General features: G+C 55.3%; 2 protein-coding genes across 13 annotated transcripts in view; one reads left to right on the forward strand and one right to left on the reverse strand.

Annotated features, from left to right (window-relative positions):
- On the forward strand, nt 1–15430 carry DCST2 (DC-STAMP domain containing 2). The gene is given in 16 exon segments (XM_033197255.1): nt 1–433; nt 614–784; nt 1111–1212; nt 2348–2545; nt 2880–2945; nt 3473–3686; nt 3866–4023; nt 4698–4862; nt 7364–7531; nt 7675–7775; nt 9776–9906; nt 10247–10374; nt 10747–10840; nt 10947–11041; nt 11044–11086; nt 15166–15430. Coding segments are annotated over 16 exon segments (2319 nt in total). The 5' UTR covers nt 1–165; the 3' UTR covers nt 15383–15430.
- Nucleotides 15403–19950, reverse strand: part of ZBTB7B (zinc finger and BTB domain containing 7B) — a 15940-nt gene continuing 11392 nt past the window's right edge. For 4 of the 12 annotated variants that reach the window (XM_033197257.1, XM_033197258.1, XM_033197262.1 and 1 more), the window contains 2 exons: nt 18117–19276; nt 15430–17713 (listed from right to left, as the gene is read on the reverse strand). In XM_033197257.1, coding sequence (XP_033053148.1) covers nt 17248–17713; nt 18117–19276 — 1626 coding nt within the window. In that variant the 3' untranslated portion in view covers nt 15430–17247. Of the gene's footprint in view, nt 17714–18116; nt 19277–19834; nt 19914–19950 lie in introns of all 12 variants that reach the window. The other 8 variants (XM_033197267.1, XM_033197268.1, XM_033197259.1 and 5 more) reach the window with 4 other exon arrangements.

The raw sequence follows: 19950 nt of genomic DNA on the forward strand, positions 1-19950 counted from the left end.
ATTAGAGACCTACCTGTCCCCTCTCCAGTCCTCGGAACTGGGTCAGGGATTCCAAGACACATGCAGTGAAAGCCCTTGGAACCTTAGAATACGGTGAGAAATTCCAGGAGCACGGAAGTCAGCGGGCATCTCCTGGAGACAGGCAGACATTTGGCCTTAGCAGCGATGCCCAAAGTCATGAAGGATGTTGTGCACCCCTTGAGGGGAGAGGAGCCTAGCATGGCGAGAGCTGTGGTTCGCAGCGTGGGAGGCTTTACCCTGGGCTTGTCTTTGGCCACGGCCTACGGGCTTCTGGAGCTACTGGTGGAAGGGCACAGCCCCTGGGGCTGCCTGGTGGGCACCCTCACTTTGGCCGCCTTCCTTAGCCTGGGCATGGGATTCTCCCGCCAGGTCCGAGCCACTGTCCTCCTGCTGCTGCCTCAGGCCTTCTCCAGTGAGCTTGGCACCCAGGGATAGGGGGCAGGTCCTGGAGCTGGTGCTGGGGCAAGAGAGATGCTATGGGAGAGGCAGGGGTTCAGGGAAATATTCTGAAGGCTTAAGTGAAATATTCTGAAGGGACTTGCTGCCGTGTTTGGGGCTGGGTTCTTGGTTCTAACGGAGCTGTCGCCCGCAGGGCAGGGCCGGACACTACTGTTGGTGGCTGCCTTTGGGTTGGTGCTTCAAGGTCCTTGTGCCAACACTCTACGCAACTTCACCCGGGCTAGCGAGGCTGTAGCCTGTGGGGCAGAGCTGGCCCTGAACCAGACCGCCGAAGTGCTACAGCGGGCCAAGCAGCCCCTTGTCAGTAAGTCCCCCACCTCCACCACTGTCTCCCACAGGTCCTCCTTGCCCCGCTCATCCTGCATGTTCTATAGTCCTTTGGCCTTCTTCTCTGCTGGTGCTAATTGCAGAGCATCTGGGCCTGGAAGGGACTCTCTGGGCACAGTTAAACCCTCTCTCCTTGCTCTCTGGCCTCCCCCACTCCCAGATTAACTATCTCCTAGGCCCCAGAATCCAGGCTCCCCGCCTCTGGTATGGTGGCTTCCTCTTCACTCCCTGCTTAAGGGGCAATGTTGAGAACCAGCCCCTAAAGGAGGAGACTCCACAGTGCCTCTGTCCCTCACCCATCAGGTGCCCTGAACAAGATTAAAGCTATTGCCCAAAAGACCAAAGAGGTGGCTGACCGGGTCCGCAAGTTCTTTCGGTCAATCATGGATGGTGTGAAACACGTAGGTAAGCACATTAGCATGTCTACCCCTGGGGACTCAAAATGCACCCAGTCTTGGCCAGGTGTGGTGGCTCACGCCTGTAATCCCAGCACTTTGGGAGGCTGAGGTGGGAGGATTGCTTGAGCCCAGGAGTTTGAGACCAGCCTTGGCAACATGGCAAGACCCCATCTCTATAAAAAAATAAAAAATAAAACTAGTCAGATGTAATGGCGCATGTCTGTAGTCCCAGCTACTGGGGAGGCTGTAGTGGAAGGATCTCTTGAACCCAGGGGTTTGAGGCTGCAGTGAGCTATGATCGTGCCACTGCACCCCAATCCAGCCTGGGCAACAGAGTGAGACTCCATCTCTAAAGAAAAAAAAGGGGGGACCGGGTGTGGTGGTTCACGCCTGTAATCCCAGCACTTTGGGAGGCTGAGGCAGACAGATCAGAAGGTCAGGAGATCGAGACCATCCTGGCTAACATGGTGACACCCCATCTCTACAAAAAATACAAAAAATTAGCCAGGCATGGTGGCAGGCACCTGTAGTCCCAGCTACTCGAGAGGCTGAGGTAGGAGAATCGCTTGAGCCCGGGAGGCAGAGGTTGCAGTGAGCTGAGATTGTGCCACTGTACTCCAGCCTGGGCGACAGAGTGAGACTCTGTCTCAAAAAAAAAAAAAAGGCTTAGTGAGGTGGCTCACGCCTATAATCCCAGCACTTTAGGAGGCTGAGGCAGGTGGATCACCTGAGGTCAGGAGTTTGAGACCAGCCTAGCCAACATGTCAAAACCTCATCTCTACTAAAAATACAAAAATTAGCCAGATGTGGTGACATATGCCTATAATCCTAGCTATTAGGGAGTCTGAGGTGGGAGAATCACTTACAACCAGGAGGTGGAGGTTACAACGAGCCAAGATCACTCCATTGCATTCTAGCCTGGGCAACAAGAGCGAAACTCCATCTAAAAAAAAAAAATTTCAGTCTCCTCACCTGTATCCCTGTTCAGGGCTTTTCAGGCCCCTCCTGGGTGCTGGCTAGTGCTCACTGGACACAGCACAGCCAGGTCCCTGACCACAGGCCTCTCCAGCCCTGGGTGCCAAACCTCTGAGAAGAGGCTGTAGGATTCCAGCCCTGGGTGCCAACCCTGCAACTGTCCCCAGCCAGGGCTCTCCGGAATGTATGGCAGTGGCTCCTGCACATCGGGGATGTGTGCAACTCGGAACTGGGCAACCCTTACCTGAAGTGTGCACGGGTTTTTGATGATGCCAAGGACAGCTGCATGATGGTCATACCACAAGCCTACCATCTGTGTTACGTGCTCATGCCCTTCAAACTGGCGCTCTGTGGACTTGCCAGCCGTGAGAAAACCAGGGCACGCCAGCAGGGAGGAGCCTATGTGTGGTGGGGCAGGGTGGAAGTGTGGGGGTCAGTTGGGGGGACAGGCCCAGGAGGACCACTGGGGGCAATAGAGAGGAATAAGCTTGGTGGGACCAGTATTGGGGGTGGGGGCGGGCAGTAGGGAGGCACTGGTGTTGGGAGAGAGGGGTGACAGGGACGTGCTACAAGGTTTTGAGCAAATGTGGAGGCCAATAGGAAAATCGAAAAGAGGCCCTGTGAGAAGAGGTCTCCAGAGGTGGGGGGCAGGCCTGGCTGTGCTCCTCCTTCGGACACTCAGCAGACTCTGCCCATCAGTGGTCCAGGTGTTCTGCGTCATCCCTAAGTACATTCAGCCCTTCTTGCGCCAGACCATCGGCACCCGTGAGTGACCCCCTCCTGCCACACATGGTGCTCCCTAGTGGTCTCCTTCCCTCATCCCAGTGTGGCCATGGCCAGCCCCCAGTGCTCCCAGCCCATAAAGGAGAATGTAAGAGAAAGAAAGGGGCTCAAGAGATCACCCAGGCCCATATCCATGCTGTACAAATACAGATCAGGAGACTGAGGTCCAGCGAAGGGCCAGTGCCTCACCACAGCCTGCTGTGAGAGCAGGAGCTAGGAACAGAACCAGGGCCTCCTGTCCACACTCAGGTCTACACTCAAGTCATCAAAATCATTCCTTAGGGGCATCTGTTGCATGCCCTCTGTCATGCTGGGTGCTGAGCATGTGGTGGCCATGGCCATATGTGGAGGCTTTGTCCCCTCCTCAGTCCACCTTGACCCAAACACTGGGGGTTCCCAGCTGGTCTGTGAGCTGCACCCCCTAGGTTGTGCCAGGCCCTTCCCTAGGGCCAGCTCCACCCTCTCCTAACTCTCCTTGCCCACGTCTCTCCTGAACCTTCTGGCCCCAGCTGTCATTCAGTTGCTCAACCGGGTGCGTCAGGAGTTTGAGTTCAACATGACAGCCACCCACCACTTCTCCGTGGATCTCAGTGCCTCTCGGAGCCTGTCCCAGGTAGCCATGGACCTCCACGAGGCTGTCAGCATGAAGCTGCACCGTGTCCGAGAGGCCCTGGCTCTGATGGGGTTCACCACACCTCTGCTGCTTGTGCTTCTCTACCTCCAGTGAGGCGCTACCAGGCGGCACGGGGCGGGGTGTGCAGGGCCAGGGCTGCAGGGAGCAGCTCATCCCCATGCTGCCCCAGCATCCAGGGAGGCTGAAGTGGGGTTGAAGGGGAGATGCCCTGTGGGGTCTGGCCCGGGGTGGTAAGGGGCCTCATATGTGCTCTACCTCCCCTTGCCAGAGCCCTATTTTACCGGTACTGTTACCTGAACTGGGACCATTATGACAATATCTACATCACCAGCCAATTCCTGCGCATGGAGGCTGTGCGCTCCACCGCAGGGCTGCCCACAGTGCTTCCGCTCAGTGCTCACGAGGCCAGGCGCTACATCCCACCGGGTGAGGACCCTGAGGACAGGGAGAGCCCAGCTCAGGGAGGCCAGGGCTTCCCCCCGCCCCGCTGCCCTGCTCCTAAGCCCCTGCACAGGCAGGGCTCAGGATGGGCTTGGGGCAGGGCCAGAAGGAGGAGACCCAGAGCTTAAGGAACTTTCAGGCTGAGGGAAGACACTGCCTAGTCCTTGGTGAGCCCGCAGTCTGAAAGGAGAACATAGACACCCTTGGAGAAAGTAGCCAGAGACAGGAGAGGCAGATGGTGCTTCTGGGAGCACCCTGGACATCAGGACATCAGGGGATGGACACAGAGCGAGGGAAGTCAAGTTGGGAGGGCTTCCCCAGGTGGGCAGGAAGGGCTAATATGGAGGGGGAGGACTGCCTGTGAGGTGGGGAGACAGGTAAGGGGATGAGGGATGCCCTAGGAGGGAGGGCTCCTGAGACTGGAATGGGCCACAGGGCCAGGTGGAGATGATAGGCAGGCCCCTCCCCTCTAGCCACGGAGCCCCCTCCCCTGAAGACTGTTTTCCATCCTTGCCGGAGTCCTCACAGCTTTTCTTTTCCATATTCCCGATGAGCAGACAGGCCCAAGCCTGATCGGGGCAGGAGGCCTCTCCAAGAACTGGGGTCTGGTGGATGGGAGAACTGGGGAGCATCCTCCTGACCATCCCACTCCTGCTCAGGCTCCATCTTCTTGTCCCAATGGGAGAAGTTTTTTTACATTCTGGAGACCTTCAACCTTATCCGACACCTCCTCCTTGTGCTGTTCCTAGTCTTCCTAGACTATGCTGTCTTCTGGGTGCTTGACCTGGCCCGGCACCAGCTGCAGGGGGAGATTGTGGCCCGCAGTGAGTGCCTACACGACAGCCTCCTCCCACTCACCCACCGCAGCCCCCTCGACCTGCTCCTGCATCTCCCTGCCTGCTCCCAAGCCTTCTCCTCTTCCTGTCCTCAGTCCTCGTGACTGCCTGAATGTCCCCATGTCACTGTTACTCAGCAGCCCCCAAGTGGGCCACTCTTTCAACTGTATCCTCTGCCTAGTAACACCTGTGTCTAGGTCAAGGTTATAGCATACAGAGTAGTTTAAAATGCAAGCTCTAGAGTCAGATTGGCCAGGGTTCAAATCCCAGCTCTGTCCTTTATTAGGCGGTGACTTTATTAGTAGGCAAGTTGCTTAACCTCTTCAGCTGCAGTTTCCTCTTTTTTTTTTTTAAGACAGAATCTCATTCTGTCACCAGGCTGGAGTGCAGTGGCGCCATCTTGGCTCAATGCAACCTCCGACTCCCAGGTTTAAGCGATTCTCCTGCCTCAGCCTTGTGAGTAGCTGGGACTACAGGCACATGCCACCACGCCCAGCTTAGTGTTGTATTTTTAGTAGAGATGGGGTTTCACCATATTGGCCAGGATGGTGTCGATCTCTTGACCTCATGATCTGCCTGCCTTGGCCTCCCAAAGTGCTGAGATTACAGGTGTGAGCCACCATGCTCGGCATTTTTTTTTTTTGAGATGGAGTCTCACTCACTCTGTCACCCAGGCTGGAGTGCAGTGGTGCAATCTTGGCTCACTTCAACCTCTGCCTCCCAGGTTCAAGCAATTCTCCTGTCTCAGCCTCCCAAGTAGCCGGGACTACAGTCACATGCCACCATGTCCAGTTGTATTTTTAGTCGAGACGGGGTTTCACCATATTGCTCAGGCTGGTCTCAAACTCCTGACCTCAGGTGATCCACCCACCTCAGCCTTCCAAAGTGTTGGGATTACAGACATGAGCAACTGTGCTAGCCCAGTTTCCTCATCTGAACAGTGGAATAATAATGGTAGCAACCTCTCTGGGTCACTGTAAGGAGTAAATTAGATTATGTGTGTTGGGGCCAGGTGGGTGCCTCATGCCTGTAATCCTAGCACAACAAAAGAGGAAACTGAAGCTGAAGAGGTTAAGCAACTTGCCTAGCAACAAGAGTGAAACTAAGTCTAAAAAAAAAGAAGAAGAAAAAAATAAAATAAATTATGTGTGTCAAGTGTCTGGTAAACCATTAATTGAGAACGTGAGCCAGCTGCAGTGGCTCATGCCTGTAATCCTAGCACTTTGGGAGGCTGAGGAAGACAGATCGCCTAAAGTCAGGAGTTCAAGACCAGCATGGCCAACATGATGAAACCTTGTCTCTACTAAAAATACAAAAAATTGAGCCAGGCGTGGTGGTGGGCGCCTATAATCCCAGCTACTCGGGAGGCTGAGGCTGGAGAATCACCTGAACCCAGGAGGCAGAGGCTGCAGTGAGCCGAGATCACGCCACTGCACTCCAGCCTGGGTTACAGAATGATACCCTGTCTCAAAAAAAAAAAAAAAAAGGCCGGGTGCGGTGGCTCAAGCCTGTAATCCCAGCACTTTGGGAGGCCAAGATGGGCGGATCATGAGGTCAGGAGATTGAGACCATCCTGGCTAACATGGTGAAACCCCGTCTCTACTAAAAAATACAAAAGAAAAACTAGCCAGGCGAGGTGGCGGCGCCTGTAGTCCCAGCTACTTGGGAGGCTGAGGCAGGAGAATGGCATAAACCCGGTAGGCGGAGCTTGCAGTGAGCGGAGATAGCGCCACTGGACTCCAGCCAAGTTAAAAAAAAAAAAAAGTAAAAAGCTCCCAAAAAACAAAAACAAAAACCCCAAACCAAACAATAAAGCACTTGGTTAAGTGTCTGCTACACAGTCAGTGCTCAGTCAATAAATGTTTCTGGGGGCCTGACGTGGTGGCTCACACCTGTAATCCTGGCACTTTGGGAGGCTAAGGCAGGCAGATTGCTTGAGCTCAGGAGTTTGAGACCAGCCTGGTCAGCATGGTGAAACCCTGTCTCTCTACAAAAACAAAAAATTAGCCGGGCGTGGTGGCACGTGCCTATAGTCCCAGCTACTTGGGAGGCTGAGGCAGGAGAATCACTCGAACCTGGGAGGTTGAGGCTACAGTGAGCCAAGATCGCACCACTGCACTCCAGCCTGGGTGACAAAGTGAAACCCTGTCTCAAAAAATGAAAATAAATAAATAAATAAATGCTTCTGGGTGGTCATGGAGGACAGCGGGGTGGACTCACTGACCATTAAGGTCATTTTAGATGTGGTGGCTTGGATAGGAAGACCAGACACCAGTACCACCCAGCTGGACCATGGGGCCAGTCCTAGGAGCCAGAACTGAGGTCAGGCCCCAGGGCACCATGAGGGTGCCTGAGGCATCAGAGGCCCCCAGCCGAGGGTCTGAGTCATCCTATGACCTGCGCTGCTCCACTTTCCTCATTCCAGAAGGTGTGGGCTTTTCTGCTTAGCAACTGCCATGAGTGTCACTCACACAGTGTCTTTGTGCCAGGTCCTGTGTTGGTGTCTATAACTGTGGAAGGGACTGGCTATGCTGGGAATATTTATCGTGACCTGGTGTCAGCATTTGATGTCCTGCAGCAAGGCAACATCAGTATTTTGTCCCGGCGTTGTCTCCTTCGTCCCTCGGAGCCGGACAGCACTGGCTACATAGTCATTGGTATCAACCACACCCTGAGGGCCCTGGGGGAGTGGACACCATGCGAGAAATGAGGGGTGCAGACTGCTGAGGGTTTGGGGGGCATCAGGGGTGGGCTGGCACCTGTGCCTGCTGGTGAGGCTGACTGGCTGCTGTGCTCCCAGGCGTCATGTATGGCCTATGCTTCTTCGTCACCCTGTTTGGCAGCTATGTCAGCCGGCTGCGGCGAGTCATCTGTGCCTCCTACTACCCATCCCGGGAGCAGGTGAGGGGTCCAGGGCTGGGAGCTAGGCCCTGCCCCCTCCCCAGGGGCTTAGCTAGTGGCTGGCTGTTTTGGCTTTGGGAACTGAATTCCTTCAGCAGCCCCAGCCCTCTCTCCTCTGGTTGAACTCCAAAGCAAATGACCTGGACTGCAGACTTTTTTTTTTTTTTTTTTTTTTTTTGAGACGGAGTCTCGCTCTGTTGCCCAGGCTGGAGTGCAGTGGCTGGATCTCAGCTCACTGCAAGCTCCGCCTCCCGGGTTTACGCCATTCTCCTGCCTCAGCCTCTGGAGTAGCTGGGACTACAGGCGCCCGCCACCTCGCCCGGCTAGTTTTTTGTATTTTTTTTTTTTTACTAGAGACGGGGTTTCACAGTGTTAGCCAGGATGGTCTCGATCTCCTGACCTCGTGATCCGCCCGTCTCGGCCTCCCAAAGTGCTGGGATTACAGGCTTGAGCCACCGCGCCCGGCCTACTGCAGACTTCTGGACCCAAGATGGGGCTGGGAGAAATGGTGCCTCTGGAGTGGGGCTTCCTGAGACAGCATTTACCTCCAAAGTTTTGTTATAATCACAGGGGCGTTGGGGGGGTGGGGAATGAGAGATGGGGGAGAGTTGGAGAGTGGAGCTGGTGCCATGGCTCACACCCGTAATCCCAGCACTTTGGAAGGCCGAGGCAGGAGGACTGCTTGAGGCAAGGAGTTAGAGACCGTTTGGGCAACAAAGTGAGCCTCTGTCTCTAGAAAAAAAAAAAGAAAAGGAAAAAAAACCGCCAGGCATGGTGATGTGTGCCTATAGTCCCAGCTACTAGGGAGGATCGCTTGAGCCCAGGAGTTCAAGGCTGTAGTGAGCTATGATTGCACCACTGCACTCCAGCCTGGCAATGGAGTGAGACCCTGTCTCAACAAAACAAAACAAAAACCATAGTGGGGGCAGTGTTGGCATGTTGAGGTATAATTAAAAACTCACCATTGGGGCCAGGCGCAGTGGCTCACGCCTGTAATCCCAGCACTTTAGGAGGCTGAGGAGGGCAGATCACAAGGTCAAGAGATCGAGACCATCCTGGCCAACATGGTGAAACCCTGTCTCTACTAAAAGTACAAAAATTAGCTGGGCGTGGTGGCGCGTGCCTGTTGTCCCAGCTACTCGGGAGGCTGAGGCAGGAGAATCACTTGAACCCGGAAGGTGGAGGTTGCAGTGAGCAGAGATTGCGCCACTGCACTCCAGTCTGGCCATAGAACAAGACTCCATCTCAAAAAACAAAACAAAACAAACAAACAAAAAACCCTCACCATTGGTTTACTCATTTACTAATCATTTACTGAGCATCTACTATATTCCCCTATCTCTATGCTGGTCTCCAAGGATGCCAAGATGAACCAGACACAGTCTGGAGCTCACAGACTCGAGGCAGGCCAGACAAGCTTTTTTTTCTTTCCTTTTTTTTTTTTTTTTTTTTGAGACGGAGTTTCGCTCTTATTGCCCAGGCTGGAGTGCAATGGCGTGATCTCAGCTCACCGCACCCTCCACCTCCCGGGTTCAAGTGATTCTCTTGCCTCAGCCTCCCGAGTAACTGGTGGAGACATGTGCCACCATCCCAGCTAATTTTGTATTTTTAGTAGAGATAGCATTTCTCCATGTTGGTCAGGCTGGTCTTGAACTCCCGACCTCAGGTGATCCGCCCACCTCGGCCTCCCAAAGTGCTGGGATTACAGGCGTGAGCCACTGTACCCGGCCAGACAAGCTTTTAATAAGACATTGTAATTTAAAAAGCACTTTTATTTAGGAATGAATAAAAGTGTTATGGAAAACCAGAGGAGAGAGTGGTAACTCCACCTGGGCAAGTCCAGAAGACTTCCCAGAGGAAAGGGCATTTGAGCCAAACTTAGAGGGATTCATAGGAGTTGGACAGAAGGAAAAGGTAGGGAGTGGAGATGGGCTCAGAGGGCATTCCAGGCAGACAAAACAGGGTCAAGTGGGACCCCATCCCTGATCTCCCCGCACCAGGAGAGGATCTCCTACCTGTACAACATACTTCTGAGCCGCCGAACCAATCTGTTGGCTGCCCTGCACCGGTCAGTGAGGCGGCGGGCAGCTGACCAGGGCCACAGAAGTGCCTTCCTAGAGCTGGCCAGTCGGTGAGGCCACTGTCTTTCCTATAGGGGTGGGGCAAGAGGGGAAAGAAAAAGAGCCAGGAGTCAGAATGGATTTCTGTCCTCTCTAAGTGTCAAGAGATTTGGTTGAAGAGGATGCCCATTGCATGCCCTTAACGCCGTGAGAGATGGGAATTCTTAGGGGTGAGGAGTGAAGGGAGGAAGGAAGGCAGAGACATGGAGAGGTTGCTGCTGAAGTCAGAGGGATGGAGGATGTACTGCAGGAAGTCAGGAAGTCCTCCCTGCCATTTGGAGGTTGGTGCTGGAGTGGGGAGGCTTAAGCTGGCTGGTCTGGCCTACTTAGTGTCTGTGACCCCTTTCTCAGGTGCCCTTGCCTAGGTCCATTTGTCAGCCCCTTTTGGCTGCATCAGGCCTACTGCCTGGGCTGTGGGCAGCCCCAGGATGAGGGAGACATGGAGAACCTTGTGTCCTGCAGTACCCCGGGCTGCCAAGGTGAGACCCCCTGGGGCGTGTGCCTCTCCCTGCTCAGACTTACCCCACTTGCATATGACAATCCACTGTGGTCCTTCCTTGATGGACTTCTCTTGTACCTCACCTTTTGTGCCCCTCCCTTCATTACTATGCATGTTCTCGTTTACACAGAGCCCTCAGGTAGCTCATTTTCTCCATGCTTGCCTTTATTCTCCCAGGTATTTATGAATAGGATTTATGTGCAAGTGGCATTGCAGCAGTTCCCTAGTGTGCACCCCTTGACAAGGATGGTTCCTCCAGGGGTGTGAGGGGAGGCAGGGGCTGGCAGCCAGGAAGCACAGAGGGTGGGTGGGTGAGCTCGGGTTCACCTCCATTTCCCCTGGCCTCCGCCAGGTCGCTACTGCCTCACTTGCTTCCGCCTCCTGGACAATACCTGCTCTGTGTGTGCATCTCCCCTCTCCTACCAGGGCGACCTAGACCTGGAGCTGTGAGTCTTTCAGTGACATGGGGTGGCTGGAGTCTGTAGGGGCAGTGGAAGTAGCCACCCTTCCCCCAGGATGTCTGCGGGCCACTGAGATGAGAGTCTTCTCCAGGGACTCCAGCGATGAGGAGGGCCCTCAGCTATGGCTGGCTGCAGCTCAACGGAAGGACCCTGAGCAGGCATGGTTACTGCAGCAACAGCTCCAAGAATACTCGGCAGGAGCCTCTCAATGGAGTCCACTTCCGAGTCCAGGTAAGCAGGAAGCAGGAGTTGGCACCTGGGAACTGTGAGGCCTAAGCAGGTTCTGTTCCATTTACAAAGGCCTTCCTGCGTGTCTGGACCTTTGCCAGGGCTTGAGAGAGACATGAGGGGAGGAGAAGTAACTGAGGTTTGCCAAGCGGCTGCTCTGTGTTAGCACCATGGCCCTGGAGGAGCTCACCGTGCCCTTGGGGAGAGTGGCATCGATTAGATAACAGGGTGGACAGTACCCTGATAAAGGAGCGAAGTACACTCTGGACAGCACAGAGGACACAACAGCCAATTTGGGAAAAGGGACATATTAATGAAGGCTTCATAGAAGAGGTGATAAATGAGCTGGATTTTTGTTTTGTTTTGTTTTGTTTTGAGACAGGGTCTCACTCTGTCACCCAGGCTGGAATGCAGTGGCGCAATCCCAGTTTACTGCAACCTCAACCTCCTGGGCTCAAGTGATCCTCCCACCTCAGTCTCCTGGGTAGCTGGGACGTCAGGCACACCACCATGCCTGGCTTATTATTATTTTATTATTATTATTATTTTGTAGAGATGGGGGTCTCACTATGTTGCCCAGGCTGGTCTCAAACTCCTGAGCTCAAACCATCCTCTCGCCTTGGCCTTCCAAAGTGCTGGGATTATGGGATTATAGGCATGAGCCATGGTGCCTGGCCATGGGCTGGATTTTGGGTGCAACTTGGTGGTTTGTTAGGCTGAGAAGTAGAGGAAAGCATTCCAAGGGGAGGCCTGTGTGGGTTTGGAGAATGTGAGGCATTCAGAAGGGTAGAGCACAAGGGATGGGTGTGACTGGGTAGAGACCTCAGAGAATGCTGGGAGATGAGGTTGGAAGTCAAGGTGGGAAGAGAGGGGCAAGAACCTTAACTTGTCATTTGAAAAGCTGAGGTTGGAAAGTGATATGCTCATATTTGTCTTTTAAGACCATAAACGAAGAAGGCAGAGTGGAGGTTGGGCAGGAGCAGGGAGGTCAGAGAGGAGCTTGTCTTAGTCTAGGAGAAGTTCGTGATGGCCTCAGGACTGAGGTGCTGAGTGTGACTGGGATTTCTATGCTTGGGCCTGGGCAGGTGTTAGGGCACGAAGATAAACAGGTTCTGGTAAAAGACGACTGGCCCAGTTTGAGATCTTTGAGGTGTCTGTAGGGCATCCAGCTGGAGATGCCCAGGGGGGTAGTTAGAAAAGGGCAGGGCTCCGGGCTGGAGGTACATTTTTGGGGGGTTGTTGAGCAAGAGCCTGTAAGAGAGAGGATGAGCTAGATCATCCTGGCAGAGGGCATGGCAGGAGAGTGGGAGGGGACAGGGAGGGGAGAGGCTCAAGAAAGCAGGAGAGGCAAACTTATGAAATCAAGTGGGGGGATGGGCACAGTGGCTCACACCTGTAATTTCAGCAATTTGGGAGGCCCAGGTGGGCCGATCTCTTGAGTCCAAGAGTTTGAGACCAGCCTGGGCAACATGGCAAAATCCCATCTCTACTAAAAATACAAAAACTTGGCAGGGCATGGTGGCTCACGCCTGTAATCCCAGCACTTTGGGAGGCTGAGGCGGGAGGATCACTTAAAGTCAGGAGTTCGACACCAGCCTGGCTAACATAGTGAAACCCCATCTCTACTAAAACTACAAAAATTAGCCAGGCATGGTGGCACACACCTGTAGTCCCAGCTACTCAGGAGGCTGAGGCAGGAGAATTGCTTGAACCTGGGAGGCAGAAGTTGCATTGAGCTAAGACTGTGCCACTGCATTTTAGCGTGGGCGACAGAGGGAGGATTGGTCTCAATAAATAAATAAATAAATAATAATATAAAAATTAGCTGGACATGGTGACATACATCTTTAGTCCCAGCTACTCAGGAGGCTAAGGTGGGAGGGATCACTGAGCCAGGGAGGCCGAGACTGCAGTGAGCCAAGATCGTGCCATTGTACTCCAGCCTGGACAATAGTACAAGACCTAGTCTCAAAAACTGAGAAGATTAAAAAAAAAAAAAAGAAATCAAGTAGGATCATGTGAAGACAGGTGACAGGCAGTTAGGAAATCACCGGAGTGGCTTGTGGGAATGTTTTTCATGGCATCGGGAAGACCAAAACTGGATCTGTCATGATGGGTTGAGGGCTGTCAGGTAAAGAAGACTCAGAAAGGCCGGGCGCGGTGGCTCGTGCCTATAATCCTAGCACTTTGGGAGGCTGAGGCAGGTGGATCACTTGAGGTCAGGAGTTTGAGACCAGCCTGGCCAACATGGTAAAACCTTGTCTCTACTAAAAATACAAAAAATTAGGCATGGTGGCAGGTGCCTGTAATCCCAGCTACTTGGGAGGCTGAGGCAGGAGAATCACTTGAACCCAGGAGGCGGAAGTTGCAGTGAGCCGAGATCGCGCCACTGCACTCCAGCCTGGGTGACAGAGAGAGACTCCGTCTCTAAATACATACATACATACATACATACATACATACATACATACATAATAAAAGGACTCAGAAATATGGTATGTGGCTCCTGCATCACTGTTGCCAGGAGTTTGATCATGCTTTTAATCTAATGAGTGCTGTAGTTTGAAAAAATGTAAGCTTGATGGTGAAGAGAGAGACAGAGTTAGCTTCACAGAGCAAGAAAGTAGCTTGAAGGGGAGTCAGCACTAAAAGCGTTTTCTAGATCTAAGGACAGGAAGATTTAAGCATTTAGGCAGTGTAAAAGAGCGTTGGGGAGGGAGGTTTGGGTTCCAGGGCCAGGTGGACCAGGTGGCCTGCCTTAGAAAGGAGCAGGCTGGCAGAGGCAGAGGGGGAGAGTATACTTTCCCCTGAGCAGCTAAGCCCACTCCACCCTGGTGGCCTTGCTTCTCTCTGGGGAGGAGGAGGCAAGAGCACCTGCTGAGAGAGCAGAGCAGGCGGCTGGGAGTGGAATAAAGATTTCAAGGAGTGGGTGGTAGAGGTTGAAAGACCTACAGTGGCAAGTGTGCAAAGAAGCCGACTGGGGAGGTTAAGGGATTTCCAGGTAGCGTCAAAGGCCCAGATGATGCTGGAAGCCGTAACCTGTAATGATTGCTCCAGTGCGCTTGGTTATGTGATTTTCTCTGGCACATGTGGTAGCCATGAATAGGATTCACGGGTGGAGGGCTTTTTCTGGGCAGGTCAGGAGGACAAGATGGAGTGAGAATTGAGGTGTCTTTGGTAAGAGTGTCTGAGATGACTGGGGAAGAGGAGGGGCTAAGGCTCCTGGGGGCAGCCCAGGGTCTGTCTTGATGACGTGTTAGAACAGGGGCAGTGGCCAGGAGGGAGAGCTGCCTGAACAGGAGGGGCTCAGAGAGGGGGCCATGGCCAGGGAAGAACTCTGGAATGAATCCAGTGAAGGGCCAACGCTGAGGAGGACGTCTGAGTGGGAACAGAGATGACAGTCAATAGGACCAAGGAGGTTAGGGATTGAGAGGCCAGAAAATTGGATGGGTCCTCTAATGAGGAGGTTGTAGGACCATACAAACAGCAGGAGTCCAGAGCCGGCATCTTAAACAGATGTGGCAGGTGTCTGGCAGGCCTGAGGAGACAGCCACAGCACTGGTGGTATAGCTGTCGTGGCAGCCAGGGGCTTTGCAAAAATCACTAGGGGCCAGCTGGGTTTGAGAAGGTTAAGCTGCCTCCTCTTGGGAGGACTGCAAAGAAAACTGTCCACTGGGCACATTCCAGTGTGAATGGGGTGGTGGAGGTCGTGATGAGTGGATAGGTTGAAGGGGAAGCAAAGCTTTCTTTTCAGAGGTTCTAGAGGGCCCAGTGAAAGGATAAGCTGGGTCAGCAGAGGGGACAGCTTGAGCCTTGAGCAGGTGTGACCACTGAGGTCACTAGTGGTTCTGCCCTTCCTAGCCATGTGGCCTCAGGCAAGTCACTGCCCCTGCTCAGCATCAGCCTAAAATCAGAAAATATCTACAGCCATGGGCTGGTACGCCTCGTGGGTCTGAGAGAGCAGGAGTTCCTCATAAAGAACAGGAGCTGGATCTGAACAGATGGGGCAGGGCAGGGGGCAGGGATGCACCTGTGAAGACAGAAGGTGGGTGATCCGGCCACCCCCTTCCTCTCCTCACTAGTGACCTGGATGAGGAGAAGGGGCCTCAGCAGAGGAAGCACGGGCAGCAGCCCTTACCTGAAGCCCATCAGCTTATTAGCATTCTCACCAGCCCTGAGCCCCACAGACCACCTGAGACATCCTCCACCCCCAAAGCAGCCCCCACTCCAGCTTCAGAACCCTCAGTCCCTCTCTCACCTCCCTCTCTTCCTGATCCTTCCCACCCACCCCCCAAATAAACCAAAAGTGGACACAAGTGTGAATCTTAAATTATTATTATTTCTTCCTGTCGCTTACACCCTTGGTGGGGGGGTTGGGATGGGGGGAAGGGAATAGGAGGGGGGGAGTGCCTCTCCCCCTAAGGCACTGACTGGGAAAGCCGAAAGTAGGGAGAAAGGAGGCCACATTGTCCCCACTCTCTGGGGCTGGGCCCCAGGTCTCCCCAGCCCTGGGCTCCCCCCATCACCTGAAATGCTAAGATGAGGCCCAGGACAACCCGACCTCCCCGCCACCCCAATATATTACATCATCACTTTTTAAATAGATACAGGGACTGGTCCCGCTACCCCCTCCCTGTGACCCCTCCCCACTGTTAGGGGTACCTGGGCAGCTGTGCAAATGGGCATGGGGGTGCATGGAAGGGAGGAAGAGCACCGGGCCCCTGAACCTGCCCCTTTTAAGGAGGGGGAGGAGCCGTCAGGCCAGGAAGGGGAAATAGTGCAAGGCAGAGCCCAGGCTGCAAAAGGGGTCCAGCACCCAGCGAGGAAGGGGGGGTGTCCCCCACCCCCAGCAGAATTGGGTAGTTAAAAATCTGAAACTAGATTTCAACAAGACCAACAGAAGAGGCTATGTACAGAATGGGGGTGGATTCAATCCTAAGAGAAGAGTGAGGGGATTATTCTCCCCTGCCTGACAGGAAGCCCAGCTGGCAAGGATCTGGGAAGGGGATCACTTTCCCACAGGTCCGCAGCCCCTTTCCCTGCGGCCAAGCGAGAAGTTCTGTGCCCACTGCCTTGACAAGGGGGGCGCCGCTCACCAGCTGGGGTGGCTGAGGAGAGTAAAGACAGCTCGCTCCAGTGGCCGCGGGGGGCGCTCGCCCGCTCAGGGCATGGCCGCCAGATGGCGCCGGCTCGCCCGCTCTCCACAAGGCTCTTCCAACCCCTCACCCTGTCCCACACCCTTCGCTGCGCCAGCCCGGGGGCGGCGTGAGTCAGGGGCGGCAGCGGTGGCGGCGGCTCCGGCTCGCACCTGGGCGGGGAGGAGATGGGGAGGAGGAGAAGAGGGTAGGACGCCGCCCGGCCCGCCCTGCCCTCTGGCCCCGGGGAGGGAGCGGCGGGAACAAGACATTCCCTGCCCAGGGCCGCGGGGAGGGAGGGACAGGGAGGGGAGTGGAACGGAGCGGCTCCCCTAGCTGGGCGGGGCCCCTCTCCACTGCCCCCAGGGGCGGGCGAGCCAATCGGGCCACCCTGCCCCCTTCTTCTCCGCGACCCCATGACTCAGCGCCGGGAGCAGGGCGGAGGGGGACTGGGATGGCTCCTTCCTTACAGGCCCAGTCCCCCAGTCTTTCAAGCTTCCACCTGGCTTTCCCCCACCTACCCTTCCTTCGCCGGCCCCCTTTGCATAATTCACTGCCAGGAAAAAGGAACAGAAACCAGGAAGGAGGGGTCTCGGAAGGGAGGGGCAGTCCTTCACCCCCTTACACAGCCAAAACCCCCAAGGGGCATAGGGGCGGGGCAAGGCTTTGGTCCCAAGCCCCCACCCCCTAGAAACCCGCATAGCCGAAGTGGGACCCACAAATCAGAAATACATTATTGCTTCTACTCCCCAGGAGCAGCTGGGGACAGGGACCCCACTTTTACAATAGAGCTGTAAATATATACACAATATATGTATCACTCCTTGGGGGATCACCCCAATTTGGGGAGCCTCTGCCCCAATACCTTCTTAGCTTGGAATTGGAATGAGGGCTCTGGGAGGAAGGGCTGATGCTGACACCAGCAAGGCTCCGTGCCCCAGACCCCTGCTGTGTCTGTCCTGCGTGCTCCCACTGCTTGGCATGGGTGTCCCCGGCCTTGTGCTGCTTCAGCCTGGCCCTCGTCCCTCTTTAAGAGGACTCCATGGCACCTTCAGCCTGGGGGGTGGTGGGTGCCCCTTCCTCCTCATCGTCATCAGGGGGCCCCGGGGTAGAGACCGGGGGCCCGGTGGGGGCTGACTGCTCCCAGAATCGAGCTAGAGAGAGGCGGAAGGTGTCCAGGTGGCCATTGGAGAGGTCGAGGCCAGCGGGGGATGCAGCAGCGGTAGAGGGTGGCGGGTAGTGGGGTGGTGCATCGTCCTTGCGGCGCCGTCGGGTGCGCACCTCCAGGCAGTTCTGGCCTTTGAGGTGGCGCTGCAGGTGGTCCTCCTTGGCGAAAGCCTTGTGGCACAGGTGGCACTCATAGGGCCGGTCCCCCGTATGCAGGTGCATGTGGTTCTTGAGGTCGTAGCTGTGCAGGAAGCGGGCTGGGCAATGCGGGCACGAGTAGGGGCGCTCTCCCGTGTGCTTCCGCATGTGGATCTTCAGCTTGTCGTTCCTGGCACAGGCAGGGGTGAGGGGCAGGGAGGTGTTCAGGATGGGATCCCTGGCTCCTTCTGGTCATACCACCCTGGCCTTGTCCCATCCCTGTCCCTCACCATTTGTTACCCCACTATTGCCCCAGGATACCCTGCTGGCTTACCTCTAGCTTAACTAGGCCTTGCCATTATCCACTCTTCTGCTTCCAGCACTGCCCTCCTGGGCACCAAATCCTTCATGCTCCAGACCCACCCCCCGCTGGCTTGTTTTATTCTGCTCTCCTCATTCCAGTAACCCACTCATGTCCCAGTCCCTCCATGACCACCTACCTCCACCTCGGGTCTCCTAACTCCTTCCCCCTCTCCTCCCACCCTGTCCCCTACCGACGGCCCCTGCCAGGCCCTTCCCCACTTGCTGCTCACCGGGTGAATCGAACACCGCAGACCTCGCAGGCAAAGGGCTTCTCGCCTGTGTGGGTCCTCATGTGGCGAGGCAGTTTGCCTGCCCCATGGATGATCTTGTGGCAGACAGGACACTCCTGAGGCATCTGGGAGCGGCGTTTGCGCACCAGCTTGTCTTGGCCGTCCAGGCCTGGTGCCAGGTTGTCCTGGTGCAGGGAGCTTAGGTAGGCCATCAGGTCAGGATCGATGGCATCCTCATCTGAGCCCAGCTCCTCTGGGGACAGCGGGGGCCCGCCACCCTGCGCCAGCCCATAGGCTGGGGGATATACCAGCTCCTCTTCTTCTTCCTCACCCTCACAGGGTTCGTAGCCCTGGGGCCCCTCAGGAGGGGAGGCGGTTCCTGTGGGAGGGCTGTAGCTGTCCCCCAGCCCACTGCCCCCACTGCTGCCCACTCTACCCGCCACCTCCTCCTCCTCATAGGTCAAGGGATGGGCGGGTACTGCGGGCACCTCAGGGACTAGGTGGTTTGCTCTGGCCCCCTTGGTTTGCAGGAAAGCTTTCCGGGGCTTGCGGCTGCGGCGGGCAACAGGCCGAGGTGGCGGTGGTGGAGGTGGTGGGAGGGCCACCTGTGGAGGACTCTCTTCACCATTGGGAACTCCAGAGGCTGTGGCTGTGGCAAAGGCCTGTAGATACTGGCGGGCTCGCTCACAGTCATCCTCGTCTGGGCTGGGAGCTTCTAGCCCACTGCCCTGCAGAATCTCCATGCAAGCAGCGATGACACACGGGATCTCCAGCAGGCGGGCAGCCTGGAGCACAGCTGGCATGTTGGCGCTGCTGGTGGTCAGTGTGGCTGTATAGGCAAATTCAAGGAGGGCGCCTAGTGCCTCTGGCCCTACAAAGTCCAGCTCACACACGCCTGCCCCTGCTCCCCCAGCGGTCGTCCCGCTGCCCCCAGCCCCCATGACAGCTCCGCCACCGCCCTCAGTGAATAGCTTCTTGAAGTAGTGGCTACAGGCAGCTAGCACAGCCCTGTGGGTGCGGTATTCAAGGCCCTGCGTCCGGATGGTGAGGTCACATAGGTGGCCCAGCTGGCGCTGCTCATTGAGGCAGCTCAGGAGCTCACTGCTGTGGTCCGGGAATGGAATCCCAATCAGGTCATCCTCGGGGCTCCCCATCTTCTCCTGCAGAGTCAAACAGAGGGGAGGTTAAAAGTGCTCAGCCCATAGGGGTCTGGGGAAAGAGGACCAACTTTAGCCAATACTTATTGAAGGATGACTACATGCCAGTCACCCTTCTGAGTACTTTACACTCATTTCATCTTCCAAAACCCTCCGAAGTATGATCATCGTTTCACAGACAAGGAAACTGAGGTTCAGACAGGTGAAGTGATTTTCCAACTTAAGTGCAGAACAGTGTTCGAACTCAGGCAGTGGGCCCGGTCCTTGTTCCTAACCACTACACTATTCTATTCTGCCTCTGTGGCAGCAGGAGCCCTGCCTTTCTGGCCTTTTCATAGAGGTCCATCTGTGTCACCTGCCCCCTTCCCCATCTCTTTGGAAGGAGCAGTGGACTGGGAGCTAAGATGCCTGGGTCCTGGTTCAGGCTTCATAAAGAACTGGCTGAAGGACCGGGGGTGGTACTGGCAGCTGGCCTCAGTCATTTGAAAAGTGAGGTAACGGTCTTTGTAGTGAAACCTCCTCATAACCTGGGGAGAGGCCAATGAGAGAGTTCAGACTCACACTGGACCAAGATCTGCTGGAGGCCAGGCACCGACAGGTGCTTTAACTCAAGTTATCTCTCTCCAAAGCGGCTAGGACACTGTAAAACATATGCAAACAAGAGAAGGCAGCTTCCA

This window comes from Trachypithecus francoisi, unplaced genomic scaffold (assembly GCF_009764315.1).
Source record: "Trachypithecus francoisi isolate TF-2019V2 unplaced genomic scaffold, Tfra_2.0 Lachesis_group5, whole genome shotgun sequence".
In the NCBI taxonomy this organism is placed as follows: Eukaryota; Metazoa; Chordata; class Mammalia; order Primates; family Cercopithecidae; genus Trachypithecus; species Trachypithecus francoisi.